The following is a 16452-nucleotide window of genomic DNA, read 5'->3' on the forward strand; positions in this document are numbered from 1 at the left end:
GCTGCTGACTACTTCAAAGTAAGTTAACCAACAGTTAGACCTATATTAAATGAATAAGAGATCACAATTTGAGTGAGGGTTGCCCTGCGCAAAAGCTACTCCTTAAGGTTACACTTCTTAGACTTGTTTTCATTTACTATGTGACTATACTAATAAAACAGGGCTGCATGGGCAGAGACTGGATTGAAAAAAATTAAAGATAAGGTTGCAAGGTTCCTCTCTACTCACCACTGGTGAGGCCACAGCTGGAGTTCCGACTCCAGTTCTGGGCTTTCCAGTACAAGAGAGAGGCAGACACGCTGGAAAGAGTCCAGCAAAGAGCCATTAAAATGATTAAGAAACTGGAGCATCTTTCATAAGAGGAAAGGCTGATAGTAGCAGGACTGTCCAGACTATAAAAGGCTCAGGGAGATCTCATCGATATATACAAACACCTAAAGGGAGGGTACAAATAGGATGGAGCCAGACTCTTTCTAATTGTGTCCAGCGCCAGGACAAGAGGCCACAAATGACCGCAACCTGAAACACAGGAAGTTCCCTCTGTACATCACTTTTATTGTGAGAGTGACCAAGCAGTGGTACAGGTTGCCCAGGGAGGTTGTGGAGTCTCCATTCCTGAAGATACTGAGAACCAGCTCTCTGGACATGGTGCTGGGTAACCTGCTCTAGGTGACCATGTTTGAGCAGGGAGATTGGGCAAGATGACTTCCAGAGGTCCCTTCCAACCTCAACTATTCTGTGATTCTGCTGCAACAAATAGGAGACCCAGAGCTTTAGCTAGCAACCAGGGCAAAAATTAAAGACTAGTTGGCTGAAAACTAATACATGCAAAACAGAAGATGGACAAGAGACAGGTAAGGGAATTTAATGGTCCTGTCTACTGTATTGGACAAAGCATGAATGATGTAAGCTTCAGGACAGGAACTAAGAATATGGGGAATGTGAGCATATAAGTCAGTAACAGTCAAGAGAATAAGAGACATATTTTGTCAAGGACAGGCAGAGTAGAAAGTGGGGAGATGGATGAGCTCAAAGAGCAAAATGAGGGTACCGGGAATGTCTGGACAGGAACAGTATGATTTGAAGAGCAGAGATAAGATTGGGAAGTTTCGTAATACGAGGGTTTATGTGTAATTTTGAGTTACAAAAGCTATATATTTAGACCAATAGGTTATGGTTAAGACAGAGAAACTATAAAGGAGTTTTGAATCCCTGGGTGAGTACTTACTTTATTTCCCAGATATGTCTCAGGTGCTGACCAGTAATAAGTATGTTTCAGCACTTTCACAGCCTCAGTGTTGTTAACACTGATTTGACGGGGTCCATCAAATTGGCTTCTCTGAGGTTGCACACTCCTTGTATTATACAGATCAGTAACAAGCCATCCAGTCATGTCTGATATCTGCAAGAAAGAATAGTAATATCAATGGAATTCAGGCTTTGGGTCACTGAGAAAGCATTCACCCTCTCCAAGATATTCATTCAAACTGATGGATATAGAGCACTTTCATTAGTCATGTCTGACACCCAATACATGCAAATATGCTACTTCAGAATAAGATAGTCTCCACCTCTCTAGTAGACAGGAACAAATATATAGTGAGTGTGATTTTTCATCCTTCCAACAAAATTAACATCATACCAGTGCAATTCCCCGAGACAGAAATACAGAACTTCCAAGACTATGAGGCTGATCATCCCCATTTATAGATAGCGCTGAGCTGCAGAGAAGTGAAATCCACAGTCCCAAAAGTGGGAGCAAGATGAGAGAACTTTGTTCTTCTCACTGAGAGTTTTACAGAATCATCTTAGAATTCTAGTCAATTTGATATATTATCCTCCCTTTTTATTGGCACACAAATCAGGAGACTAAAGTGTGACTAGCTCTGCAAAGATCCATAAGGAATTTGGTTGGAAAATAAGTGTCCCCAAAGCCCCCTAACTCAAGAACTGTCTATTCAGAAGACAGTGATATTTAAATCACTGTGTGCTAAGAAAGAGTATTGGGAATATTGCCAGGTCACTCTGGCCTTGTCCAATAGGTATGAGAGCAAGGAAACAGGTTTGGGTTCATCGCTTCAGAATGAAAAAACCAGTCAGAAAAAACCGCATTTTTTCCAGTGCATTACTGCAGCCTCCACTACCCAATGTTTCTGATATTACTGCAAGCCAGTGGGGCAAAAACACGCACTGTGATGACATGCTGACTACCTCAGAGCTGCCTAATGATACTGAAAATCCATTCCTCTGTAAGGAGATGCATACCAGAATTTGCAGTTAACTTGGGAGAAATATAGTACATTTCACAGCTGCCTGAGGAAAGAATATTAGGTCATGGACAGAACATATAAATACCTGACTGATAGGCCATGTAAGACTGTCACAGACATCAGAAACACCAAAGCAGAAACACTCTGTGCAGCCCTGAGGATTTCTTTCTTGCAAATTGTAGAATCCTGGTTTACAGAGATCACAGTTTTCGCCTTCTACGTTTTCCTGTCAAAGGCATATAACATTTGGTTCACATCAGCATTATTATGGTAACAAATACAGTGGATTAGATAGGATTTAGGCACAACAGCATTCAGAAGGTTATAAAAGAAAACATATTTCAGCACAGTAGGATTATTGAATAAGACTCACAGCTTAAAACTGAAACTGATTAGAAAAATTCATCAGAATTTGCCAGTTCATCAAAATCTAAACAAGTCCCAGCAAGGGCTCTATTGCAGTGAAATTTTAGCACACAGGCAGTGTTTGAAAAGCTTCTGCCATCTTGCCAGTCTACTTCTCTTGTAGCTTGACTTTGTAGTTTGCTCTGGAGATAAATTCTCACGTTTACTGAATCCAGACTCATTACCTTTCAGATAGCTCACCAGATAAAATCCAGAAAGTTCACTTTTAGGGCCAGGCTCTTGGAGCTACCACAGGCAGCATCAAGACAACGGTTCCTCAACCTTCTATTAATACTTACACTGTGCTCCCCCCTACTGCTGCCATCTCTTCTGGAAGAACACCACATATACTTGTAATGGCTGGCAGCTCTTCCTCCCAGTATGCTCTGGCTAAGGTCCAGAAACTCCTACTCCAAAAACAGAGGTGCTACACTCCTTTAGCTACTTTCCCTGGCCTGCTGCCTCTTTACCATGCAAACTGGGTAGTTCAGAGCATACTGCTACATATCTCTTTCAATGCAGACTTTAATGGGGGGGAAAAAAGCCAAAACAATACACTCAGTATTTTTTTTAATGTAAAATTTGTACAGCCAATATGTGGTTTTTTCATCAAAAAGTTTATAGACAATTGCTGCTGACAGACAGACCAGCAGAGACACTTGATAAATGCCCACAAAGCTGTGTAAATAGTACATCTCCATGGACATATCTACACAGTAACATACACAACATTTCCTACTGCCAGGGACAAGATCTGGACAAATACAGGACAAAATCTGGACACATACCACTCTCCCATCTCAACCTTTGGTTTCCACTATGGGAAAATTCCACTACAAAGGCAAAGAGAACTTCACAGAGCACCCCACACAGTTCCCAGATACATATGGGTTAGGACACCAAGGCTGCAGAGCGTACAAGTGAAGCACAACTTCCTTTCTGTTTTGAGGAGGTCTAGATGAGCTCTGCATTGCCATGAGAAATGCAAAACCTGCAGACCAAATTCTGCTTTCAGTAGCAGTTACCAGGGTACCCTCACTTCAGTCAAAAGAATCACTCCAGATTCCAGACTTACATCAGATTTGGTCCCATAGAGCAACTTCCAGGTTTACTAGAGAGAAATCTGAGACTTCCAGCTGTCTCTTCGTCTGCAGTGTTTGGTGTATCAAGTTTATGTAAGACCTCCCTAAACAGGTAGGTTATGTGTTTTGTAAGCAAAGTGCAAGTGGGTTTTGCAAAGCATATTAAAAATTTGTGAGCCCCAGCTCTGACTCAAAGGCTGAGGATGACTGCTTGTATTTGTTAATATCCAAACTTGGAAAAAATCTCAGGTAAAGTGGCTCCTGAGATAATGAGATTTTAAAATCTTGGATTTTTACAAAAACAGTATTTATATGGTCTTTTCAGCTTTTTTATTTCTCAATCTTAGGATGCATTTGGATCACACACTTCACTGTCTCTGCAACATTATTACACAGAAATTATTTATTTCTTAATGAAAAATAAAAATCTTACCCCCATGACTAGGCCTCGAGAGTTGTGTTTCGTGAAAGACCAAATATCATGCAAGGCAGTGTATAAAACTATTCTTGTTTTATGCTTATTCTACTGCGTTCACAGAGCCTGCCAAGTCTTACAAATCCTGTTTCCTTCACCTGATATTTGGAGCACACAACTTTTCTCCTTTCATCTCTTTAGGGTGGCCTGATGGCTGGTGACACTCTTAGTGATCTGACCTAAAAAGTCTGTATGCCAGGCTCATGCCCATTATGGCACTGAAAGGGGGCAGTTTCTTGTCCAGTTTGTAACAAAATTTTCACCAGTTAGCTGCATCGGCTGATATAGCATTACTCTAGCTCAAAATCAGTCAAAAAGGTTGTATCCCTTTTTTCATATTTAAATTGGCTACTGGAGCCATTTCTTTCTTCCAGACTCCGGTTATTTATATGTTTGATATTTTGGATCAGATAAATTATGCAAAAGGACTAAGAATTTTCAGAAAAACTGTCAAACAAACCACATTTTTTCGGCTCCTGTTCACTGTCATACTTGGCAACAAATACATAAACTATTAGCTAACATTTGGTTCAGAAAATTAAGTAACTTCTTTAAATATTAACATACAGCTTTGTAAGTAAATTCAGTGGTATCTACAGCTGCAAGGCATTTTAAGGGGTTTGGATATTTACCAAAATATAAAAGGCTGCAAAATTCTCTTTTTAAACATTTTTTTATGGTTTACATTTTGCAATTGAATAATTAAAAATCTAGTGCAATTGTTCCGATAGTTCTTTCCAAATGCCTGCTGTTTCCTCACACAAAGATGTCTTAAACACATCCAGTTTTTTACAAGAAATCAATCACTTCAAAGAGAAATATCAGCTCACTCCTAAAACTAAATACTGCTAGGCATACACTCATTTTCTCTGTGACTCCTTCACATTCACATGTACAGTTTTGTTTTATTTCATTTTAATGTCACCCTGGCCCATTATTATAGTAAATTTTGTATCAGTAACATACAGAACTACTCTATATAAATTACCATACTTTTCAGTACAGAGAATGGTAATTTTAAGTTCTAGGTTGTCGGGTGTACAGTTACACCAGAGTACTTCCTATAAAAGAAGTGATCTCCCCAGTTAATGAAGTAACTTCACTACTAAAAAGGAGTTTACAAATCAGTGCACAGACTCAACTTTAAACAAAAATGACAGTTCAGTACTCACTTTGCAAAGGCAAGGTTCCATGCATGGATCTTCATTAATGCTACCAATCAGGCTGCAGTTACAACGCAGGCAGTTTGGATAGCCCCGATATCCAAATGCACAATGATCACATTTTTCTCCTGTGTAACCTTCTCTGCATTGACACTGACCTGGCCAAGTTCCTTGAATAGCAAAAGTAGAGATAAAAATAAATAAGAGCAGGTAACAGGCTGTTTTCAAGATGTCTCAGAGGATGGAAATAATTCAGCATTCCTTTTTCATTACATTCTATGTTATATTCCACACAGATACTTGGCATAAGGGCAGTCTCACCACCTATTTTTCATGCTAAAGTACCAGATGCACAGAAACTGCAGCAAAATGGATTTTGTGACAGCTGTAACAGCATTCACAAACTACAGTGTTAGATCCCAATCCCTCACGCTGCTTTACATAGTAGGAGCCCACAATCCCAACAGAACGCATTCAGGGGCCTGACCTACCTTAAAATCATAAAATTGTGTTATGCCTCAGCCTCACCTTCCTAAAGATTTACCATTGCTTTGAAGTGGTACCTAACAGGCAGCCATTCAAAGGTAAGTAAGTGTTCCCTCAAACTAGAAATACAGCCAGATTTGAAGCTTAGGGAAAAGGCACTTCCTGCTCCCTTACCACGCTGCAAGTCAGAATGGTGCTCATCTTTAACACAGTCAGAACTCAGAGAGCCGAATGGGTCGCAGTCACAGGGGTAGCAGGGGTGATCCTCATACGGAGAAACCTACAAAATGATAGTTTTCTGTCAAATTCTGAAATTATTAACTGGGAGAAGTACAGTTACGTCTGTTTCTTGTCTTTGATCACCAAAACTAAAACTAACGAAGACTGGAAAAAGCTAATATGGAACAATAGGTCAAAATAGATCTAGTTTTAGCAAACAGAAGGATCAGGGGATTGCAGTCTAGAAAAAAACTTAAATGTAGGAACAAAATTTGGTCTTCAATAGCGCAAAGGTATAGTAACTGCTAAGGGTTAGATGCTGAAGCCTGACACGCTGAGCATAAACGGACATTTTTTTAAATGTAACAGTAATTAACCACTGTGATGGCTTGCCAAAGATAGTGAAATGTTGAAGACAAGAATGGATGCTTTTTGCAAAGATATTCTGGTTCAAAGAGGAAGGAAATGAAAGAAATCTTTGGCTCTGTGTTCAATGGAAGGACAGATTATCTATTAATGTAGACTCATTCTGACTTCATGATCTATATATCTTTGAAATATAAGGTGAGGCAATGAATATGGCAAGGACTTTATTTTTTTTCAGGGAAAATTTTCCTTTGAGGTGATTCAGCTGTAAAGCAAATCATTAAAAGCCACATTTAATGGCTACAAGTTGATTGAAGACTTTTCTTCCGTGCTTCTTACAGCAACTGTAAGATAATCTCTGACTCCAATTTACTTCTTTGGATGAGCTGTGCCAGCTACCTAGCCATACTCCTATGGACTCAAACTCTGTTAGCCACATCTTAACAAATGTCTTCTAGAGTTTAGGTCATTTTTCCAAGGAGTGACACTTGTCAATAAACTGGAAAGTACACAGGTTCAGAGAGCACAAGTCCTACAATAATCGCATCAAGAAGAATATTTGTTGCAACATCTCATGAGCCAAAGCGTCTGATCTTAAAACCATGTAACAGTCCTTTTTAACACTGTTTGACAGGGGCTGATTCAGGATGGTACATAATGTTAGCACTTTTGAAGACTTTAATACTGGCACTTTTTATAGCTTTATCCACAGGAAAAATGGGTTTCCTAACAGAACATGCATATTTCCACACTGCTATGTCAAGCTTCATCCTCACTTATTTTTTGCTATTATGTAACTGATCAAAATATATATATTACTTACAATCAGCTGAAATACACACCATGATACTACACTGTAATTCACCAAAACATGAGAATGGTATTTTCTAGATCTTACTTTGTGTGGTCTAAAATATCCATCAGCACACATTTCACAGTTGATCCCAGTAGTATGTTGAGTACAGTTTAAACACACGCCACCTCCTGTATACCGGCCATGAATATCCATGCTCCTTTTCTGATCTGCAATACTCTGATTGTAATAACAATCTTCTGCTTTGTTATGACAGTTGCACTCTGAGAAGAAATGGAAATAATTTTTTTTTTATTTATATTGTGTAACAGTTCCTATACCACTGACATTTTTCAAAGTGGAAAATATAAGTAGAAGAGCCTTTTGACACTTGTCTCAAAAGTGTGCTTTTTCCCTTCCTAACCATGATATACGCTTCAACAGTCTTAATACACTCTATTTCTTTGCAAGTTAGCACATTTCAAAACCACTATCACCACTTCAATCACACTGTTTTTAACAGTATTCTGTAGATCCCACTAAGACAATCCTGTCAGGACTGAGATCAGCAGTGATGTGTTAATTAGTAATAACTGTTCCTTCATTTTCTGTCTTCTGCAGAAGAAATTCTGCCCAATTCCTCTCGTATTTGTATTATAGGCAAAAATCTGAGAAGTCAACAATGCCAGTACGCAAGTATAAATTTGATTTAGGTTGGAGGATACTTCAGTCCAAACTGTCATAAACAACTACTTTCCAAAGAGTGATATTAAGACTGGTGCAAATGCTTTAACCAAAAAACCTACTTTTCCATCCAAAACTTTCAATTTTATCTAATAAGTTCTTAATTGTCTGCAGTTTGTGTTACACATTAGCACTGTGAAGAGAGAAAATCCATCGACCAGCCCTAGCAACACAATCAGCCATACTGGTACAGCTTAAATCAATCTATCAGACAATCTGAAATGTAATTGGCCAATAGAGAGTATCTTTCAAAACCTTTGTTATCAGAACAAAGTTGTTCATCTGACAAAATTTATGATCAATGTAAGAAATTTGCATTTCAAGTAGCTAACAAAATGATTGATGCAAATCTGCTAGTTTCTACAGGAGTACAATAAATCCACAAATTCCTTTGAAAAAGAGACTCTGAAAGCTATACTATATGACAACTTCACTAGCCAGCAAGTCAGGTTGGACAGATTATTTAAAATCAACTTCACAGTTACGATTAGAAGTAGGCTTTCTACCTTTGAACAATCCCATGAAGACAGTTCAGAGTTCATGGATTTTTCTTGGGAATTAGTACAGATCTATACGAAAGCAAACTCTAGCAAGAAAATAGTAAGACTTCATTAAACTAACTAAATGTCTGCATACTTACTCTCACATTTGTTCCCTGCAGAAAGGGTTCCTGGTCTCCATGGTTTCTGGTGGTAGCCTGGACAGCATTTGTTACAGCTCTCTCCACATGTGTTGTGTTCACACTGGCATTGCAACTTCTAAGAATAAAAAATTCACTTCCTTTAAATATTTTTTAATGGACAATTTAATCAACGTTGCCAAAAGTCTGCCCAGTATCTAACTCCAAAAAATGTCAAGACCCACAAATACCCTACAATTAATTGCTCAACCATGCTATATCAACTCTCGGGAAATAGCCTTTCTAGAACAGGAGGGGCAAATCTCCTGTGTTGCAAGAGAGACTATTTCTTGTGCCCCTTGAATTGTTTAAATTCAATGCCAAAGAAAAAGAGATTACTTCAAAAAAGTTACACTACCAGAGACCCAGATATGCTTCCTCAGAAAAGGAAGAAAAATATGGCAAATAATTTGTATGCACCATATCCTAAGATCTCTTTTACCTTTCTCTTTCTCATTCTCCTTAGGTGATTTTTTATTTTAATTGGAAAAGTTGTTTTGTGAAAATAATGAGACTAAAGAATACCTTTGTGACTTCATCCAGAGGGCAGCTTCGAGCATGGCCATAACAAATACACATACCACCAACAGAGATGTCCTTTATTGAATAGTAGTACTACAAAAAACAAAGTTGAAAAAGGGATGAATAAAAGACATTTAAATGTATTTACATTTCCCTGTCCTACTCTGCAAAATAAAGTATCAGCATTCGATTACACTGTGACTTGAAAAACAAAATAATTACTTTAAAGTATTTGGTATTTGGGGAAACCTTCTATTTTTGCTTTATTTATTTTTCCCATGTTTTTCCTCATTGGTATGAAACAATAACTGACTTTTAACTTTTAAGTAAGTATGTAAAATTCCTCAGCTTCAGGAAAGACCACCAAATGTGACCTCAGCCAAAATTTACTTGTAAAAAAAACCCCACCTTTTTTTCACCCTTTAAGAAACCATAAAGCATTAAAAAATTGCCATATTTTAATGTCAGTCTGGGAACTAAGAGTATGCTTTCTTAACATGGGAACTCCGCTCTCCCTTAAAACCATTTTGCACACTCACTTCCAGACCAGCTCTTTTTGTTACTACCGTGTAGCCACTGAAATATTCTATCCAAACTCTTAGCTTCAAAATCGGTGATACAGCAGAATACTATCCATTCATATTTCCAGGTGGTGAGCAAAAGCAACATACACAAGGAAAGGATTTCATTTTCAAGGCAAAGAAGAGGCAGGAAATGACCATCTGGGTTCAGTTACAGCTGCAGTATCAACATAGTTGGCCTGTTTGTATCCTGGGAATTATGTACTACAGGGGAATGAAAAAGAGGCACTTTTTGAGGATACTTCTAAGAGAAGAGTTCAAGACTGTCAGACCTAACAACCCTGAAGTCATCTGGTTCAGGAAGAGGAGGTGTTCCTGGGTGGTCAGACATGCTGACTCCTGGACCGTTATTTCTTTGAACGATCTTGGAACTGTAATAAAACAGACTCTTTGATTTCATACTTATTTTTTTTAATGTTTTAAAATTTCTTATTACGTTCAGTGTTTTAGGAGGGTTTTTAATGTTACGCTTGAACTACAAAAATCATTCAGGGACTTAGCATGAACAGTAAATCCTTAACTACAGAGAAGGAGGTTGAGACTGAGAAAAGGAGGAGGACAAGAGCAGAATTGTATTTTTCACTGCATTCTCTCCTTCATCTCCTTTGTGTTTTCTTACAGAGTATGGGTCACAGCAGCTGTGTGCAGCTTGAAGTCGAACGAGAGAGACCAATGCTAATCAAATGCTACAGACAGAAATAAATAAACGAAGACAGAAATAAAGGTGCTGTTGAACACTTAGAAAAGTTCTGCATCGGTCATTTTTCAGGACTATGTACAAGAAACCAAACATAATTGGTATCAACAGCTGGATGCAGAGTCTTCAAAAACAATAAAACAGCATCCAAAAAGCTGGAAGTGATTATCTTTGTTACAGTTGGTTGCAGAGTGAGACACAAAGCGAGACATCAGTATTTGGGAACTCTGCCCAATAAAACCTATGTGTTCTGAAAAAGAAAATGTGTAGCTTTTCATGCACAACTGCACTAAGTAGTGCTAGGTGGAGTAGTCCTAAGCCTGGGATTGCATAACTGTGTATGTTACAAAAGCAGTGGGAATGCTTGTCCTCAATATTCTTGTTTCTCAGCGGTATGTTTGTATGCTTCCACATCAACCCTTTCCTTTTGGTGGTGTATTTCTTGATATTCCAATACTATCAATAGATCTAAATATCAACCAGTCTGCTCCACAGGAACACCTCACCTGCTCAGGCTGTGCATTTCCCTACTGCCGGCAAGGCACAAGCAGGAGCAGCCGTCCAATACTCTGCTCTTGAAGTCTTCATGCTAGCAATTCCCATAGGAGTCAGACAGAACACACAGAACATCCAGATTTTGCACTTTAAAATGCTGCAGCTGAATGAGCACCCGCATGACCAAGGTAGAAGTGGCCCTGACTTGAAAGTACCCACCAAATTTGACCAAATTTAAACAAATCCAAATTCCTTTCTCCCTTGTACTCAGCTATCCAGACAGCACAAGGATTGCCTGTATCAGAGAAGTCACAAACTGCAAGACTCCTGTTCCTGCACAAGGAAGCGTTGCCTGCAGATATTATTCAAGGCAAAGAGTTAGAAAGGAAGGGATAGAGGAAACACTTCTTATGTTTTTCTGTCCTCATCAGAAAGCCTACTTCATAGAAAAACTTGAAGCCCGTGATGTCGTAACCTATGAATTGTGGGCAAATTAAGATGGTCAAAATGGTGAGATACAAAGCAGAAATAGTGCAGAACTGTCAGTCAAGGTAGATGCTGTCATTAGGGTTCCAACACCGAATTTATATGAGAGCATGGAGAAGTCAGCCTAAGTGCTTGGGGCCTCAGTTTCCTCAGTTTCAATATCAAATGTGTACATATCAGTTAACATTCTCAGAATTCTCCCCAAGGTTTTACACTATTATTACATTATTATCATGGGCTTTGAAACAAAAATTAAGAAAATTCTCATGAGACACAAAAATTCACAATGGCAAGGTTTTCAAGTATTTATTTTTATGAATGACAGCACTGGGTCCTGAAATCCTTGATACACCAGAAAAGGTACTACATTTGCATCAACAGCAACCTCAAGTGATATTTCCATAATCCAAACCATATTTTTAATTTTGATGATAAAGCATTAGAAACACTGTCCCTAGCATAAATCATTTACAGAAATAAGTAAAACAAAACAAACAAACAAAAAAACCAAATAAAAACAATCTCTAAAAAGTTTTCTCTCAAAGTTGTTTAATTGTTTATGACAAGGTTATTGTTGTTAATGCTGCCAAAGGGAAGGCAAGAATTAACAACCTATCAAAACAACTCTGAATGGCAAAGATTAAGAACTGCCTCTTTCCCAAGGAGATAAGAATATTCTCTCCCATTCTGAATACCCTTTATGAACAATCAGCTTACCCTTCTGGTAACAATGGGGTCTAGTTCTTTAGGATCATTGTGGCTGAGAGTCATGAGGTCAGCATTCAGAGTTCTAATGCGCTGCAGTCGTAGGCGAATGTATCGTGCAGAAGTAAATTCCAAAAGCTTCTGTGAAGGATCATCAGCGCTAGGCCTACCATTGATCAGTGATGTGTGAATCTAGAAGGAAAGGCTGGCTTAATCATAAATATAATTGTCATTCATTTGGAACAACATCAATCTGAGAGTTAAAACCATAGAACTTAAACGTCTTTCCCAACAGCTCAAGATGGTGACATGTTTAACTACACAGAATTCCCTTTATTTCCCCATTGTCTATCTGCAGGTAAAATTCCTACTTCCTGACTCACACATTTCTGAAACCACCACTATCAGTTCATCATAGTCCTGAGACTCCTGGACTTCTGTGGACATCGCACAAAGAGAAGAACAGTAACAAGCCTAGTCCCTAGTTCCTGCAGTCTTCCTTCCTCTCCCTCACTGAGATGGAACATGTAACTCTGGCCATAGGCACAGTTTTGTCCTTACAGATCTCTTCTCCACAAATAGAAAAGATCTTACTGCAAAACATAATATGGCACACATTCTTAATCTGGGGTCATTAATTCTACACCTAGAAGTGACAGGGGCTGCACAGTCAGCAAGGAGTATTTGGTGATACGAGAATGCAGTGGGAAGCCACAACACAGATGACAACTGAAAGCAAGGGGCTGCCACCACAAATCCACTCATCTGGCCTCCATCTTTCTTGCACAGTTCTAATCGGTTCCCCTAAGGTGACATTTGGTATCAAGCTGCACAGCTTACTCTGTGCTTCCTTCTTTCCAAAGTAACTTAGGAATACACAAGGATATAGTCTCATATGACCCTACAGTTCCCGTTCCATTTTATGGAAGAAACTGAAAAACAAAACCCTACAGGCAACAAACAAACGTTAAAAAGTTCACCTTGTGTCCATAACAAATGGGCCAGTCAGCCGCTTTTTGTTCATGACATATCCCCCTTTATGAGGAGTAATTTTGTCTCACATACTACTCTTGAACTTAATAGTTTTAACTTTGTCCAGTACTGTCAAATTGTTCCCCTGAAAATATTTCTAAATAATGAAGAATATTTTACTCGTATTTAAAAAAACCCAGGCACTTAGTTCTGCAGTGGAGCTAGGGGCTTCCTAGAGAGTAATTGTGTTATTTTAAAGACATACAAGGGGAGACTAGTAATGGAGGTCACACTTCCAAAATTATAATTTTGCCATTTATTGGTTACCACCATTCCATCTTAATATTCTAACACACTGTGTTCAAAGAATTCCACTTTTCTGATACCCCATTCATTTTCCAACTGCAGAATAACAGTTCTGAAAACCAAAATTTTTCCAGGTCCAAACTTGCAAATTAACACCACCCTATATAGTGTTCAGTTCTCATAGAAACACAGAGAATTATTCTAGTCCATTTCCTATGCCAAAGCAGGATTTACTAAATTTGTTAGATGTTTGACCAAATTGTTCTTGAAGACCATGGCTGGTGCTGACTCTACAATCCTCCAAGGCAATCTATTCCAGCCCTTTCTGGCTTTATTGTTAGAAATGTTCCTAGTCTCTAACCCATGTTTTCCTAGTTACAATTTCAGAACTCTTCTTACATCCTGTCACAGACAGGACTTTTCCTCCTTGTACCCATGTTTTATGCAACTGAAGACCGAACCTGCCCACCACAGTCAGTCTGTTCTCTCTAGGAAAACTGGTGGCAACATATTCATTCAGAAGTCATGTTTTCTGCTGGGAACTGCAAGGCAGAATTGTTGGTCGAATATTCAAATATCACTGCACTGCTTCTATTGAAAAATTTAACATACATATAGTCGACTATAGATGTATTCTAAATTCTGTAATAATACACTATAATTTTTAGAGACAGTAAAGGAATCTTTCCAAGCAGGAAAAGGCAAAAACAGCCTGTCCTTCGTGAATGACAGGTTTTATGCATGTGTGTTTATCGATTGGTTGGATCTATGGGCCAAAGCCAATTGGATGAGGTTCAACAAGGCCAAGTGCTGGGTTTCATGAGGAGCAGCTGAGGAAGCTGGGGTTGTTTAGCCTGGAGAAAAGGAGGCTCAAGGGGGATCTTATTGCTCTCTACAACTACCTGCAAGGAGGTTGTAGCCAGGTTGAGTGTCAGTCTTTTCTTCCAGACAACAAGTGATACAACAAGAGGAAATGGCTTCGAGTTGTGCCAAGGGAGTTTCAGTTTGAAAATTAGGAAATTTTTTTTCAAGGAAAGGGTTGTCAAGCACTGGAACAGGCTGCCCAGGGAAGTGGTGGAGTTACCATCCCAGGAGGTATTAAAAAGACGTTAAGTGTGTCACTTAAGGATGTGGTTTATTGGTGAAATTAGCAGTGCTGGGTTAATGGTTGGACTAGATGACCTTAAAAGTATTTTCCAATCTTAATGATTCTATGATTTTATGCAATACACTGAAATTTAATGCTGTCATTTTTTATGTTCTTATTTTTTCTGTTACTGCACTCAAAAAAAAAAAAAAGGCATAATGTTTTGGATAGTGTGACCCAATTAATTATGTGTACCATCGGGAAAAATGAATGAGAAGAAAAAGTCAGTAAATTGAATCTCTGGCATCCGTCGAGCTGGAGTTGTATGCTCTATTAAATGCACATTACAAGAGGCACTGTTCGTACATAGTCAACCTAAAGGTTTTCTGGTTAATTACGTAGACAGGTTAAGTTTCTTTGTTCCATCTGATCTGTTGGGCAGATGCTAACATGGCTGCAATAAACATTCGATTGAAGTGAATGGGACTTGATGTTACTGAATTTCATTGTTTTTTCTTGCTGATAATTTCAAGTTTATGTGAATGTTTGACACACTTTGGCCCTTAGCTGCATACATTCCAATCTTTATTTATTCAAGAAATAAAAACACACTGATTTCTATTAAGCTAAGAGTTATTAGCACTCTCCATGGGATAACGCCACATTTATTATCACGGTCATGCATTACAGCATTCACAATAGAATAACCACTGGTTTTAATGTATCATTTCATTATGTGGCTGCCTCTATGTAATAAATTACACAAGTACCATGAATAGAGTTTGTTAAAAGAAAGAACAATCAACAGCGAGGCTGCACAACTCATAGCCCTTTTAATTATGCTACATCCCTGAAACAATGCCAAGGCTTGTTTAGGAGTTCCAGCTGTGCCAAGCCCTTCAACAGTGTTTGCAGCTTTATCTCACACAACCAGGTGTTCCTAACACAGGAGTTTTCTCTACTAAATGAAAAACCTGGCAGAACATAGAGCCTCTGTTACAGTCTTTCAGGATAAAGTAACTAATAATTTACAGCTTACAGCTACCATCAAATTATGTGGAAAGAGAGAACAAAGAGCTTAGTAATGGGAATACATAGAGCCAAAGACATGTTTCATTCCAACATTTTAAAGTTTACTTTTCTGGTACATGATATAAAGACAATACCATTAAAGAAGATTAATAGATCACCTGGTAGTGCTGATGGCGATGAACTCTGTAACTGCAATTAAAAGGTTTTCAAATTGCTATCAGTCCATGTTCTTCATCACAAACTACAAGTACAAAAACCAACATACCTCTCCATGTTCCAGGGGAACTAATCTGGAGTAATAGGAGGTGCAGATCACTTCATCATCTCTCTTGTAAGTTGGCGGTCCAATTCTTGGAGTGATATTATAACGAGTTAAACATTCGGTATCACTAATTGCATAGTACTGCCATGGTCTGAACACTGTGCCATCTATGGAGCGTTCCAAAATCCAGTTTCCAGGTCGTGGAGCATTAGCAGCTTTGATGATGACATATGCAACTTGAAAGACCTGAAAAAAATGCAAGAAGAAAATTTCAATACTTCATTATGCTCTCTATAAGACCACTAGAAGCAAGTGGATAGTAAATTAAAAACTTAAAAAGCAGTTTACATAGGGAGAGAGTAACATTTGCTACAGTAAATCTGGATAAATTTTTTGCACAAACTTTTGACAAGGGGTCCATCTAATTGGGTTTAGGGCATCAGTCTATGCTGATATAATAGCTGAAATCTATCTACACTGTACATTTCAGGATTAGTTAGGTAAAAAATTCGTTCTGTGAGAAATGTGCTATTTAGCTTTTTTGAGCCCTTGAGGGATTCAAAGATTTGTGTATCGCTTGGGGTTTTTTTTGTTTGTTTGTTTTGTGTTGGTTGGGGTTTTTTTT

At 38.4% G+C, this 16452-nt stretch overlaps 1 protein-coding gene across 1 annotated transcript in view; it reads right to left on the bottom strand.

Moving 5' to 3' along the window:
- The window catches only part of LAMA1 (laminin subunit alpha 1), a 107234-nt gene that overhangs the window by 61014 nt on the left and 29768 nt on the right, over window positions 1-16452 (bottom strand). The window contains exons 4-12 of the mRNA XM_032680816.1: window positions 15831-16073; window positions 12181-12360; window positions 9208-9297; window positions 8644-8761; window positions 7365-7543; window positions 6056-6161; window positions 5405-5565; window positions 2356-2496; window positions 1229-1402 (exon numbers count right to left, since the gene is read on the bottom strand). Of these exons, the coding sequence (XP_032536707.1) occupies window positions 1229-1402; window positions 2356-2496; window positions 5405-5565; window positions 6056-6161; window positions 7365-7543; window positions 8644-8761; window positions 9208-9297; window positions 12181-12360; window positions 15831-16073 (1392 nt within the window). The remainder of the gene's footprint in view (window positions 1-1228; window positions 1403-2355; window positions 2497-5404; window positions 5566-6055; window positions 6162-7364; window positions 7544-8643; window positions 8762-9207; window positions 9298-12180; window positions 12361-15830; window positions 16074-16452) is intronic.

Source organism: Chiroxiphia lanceolata, chromosome 1 (genome assembly GCF_009829145.1).
Source record: "Chiroxiphia lanceolata isolate bChiLan1 chromosome 1, bChiLan1.pri, whole genome shotgun sequence".
NCBI classification, from domain to species: domain Eukaryota; kingdom Metazoa; phylum Chordata; class Aves; order Passeriformes; family Pipridae; genus Chiroxiphia; species Chiroxiphia lanceolata.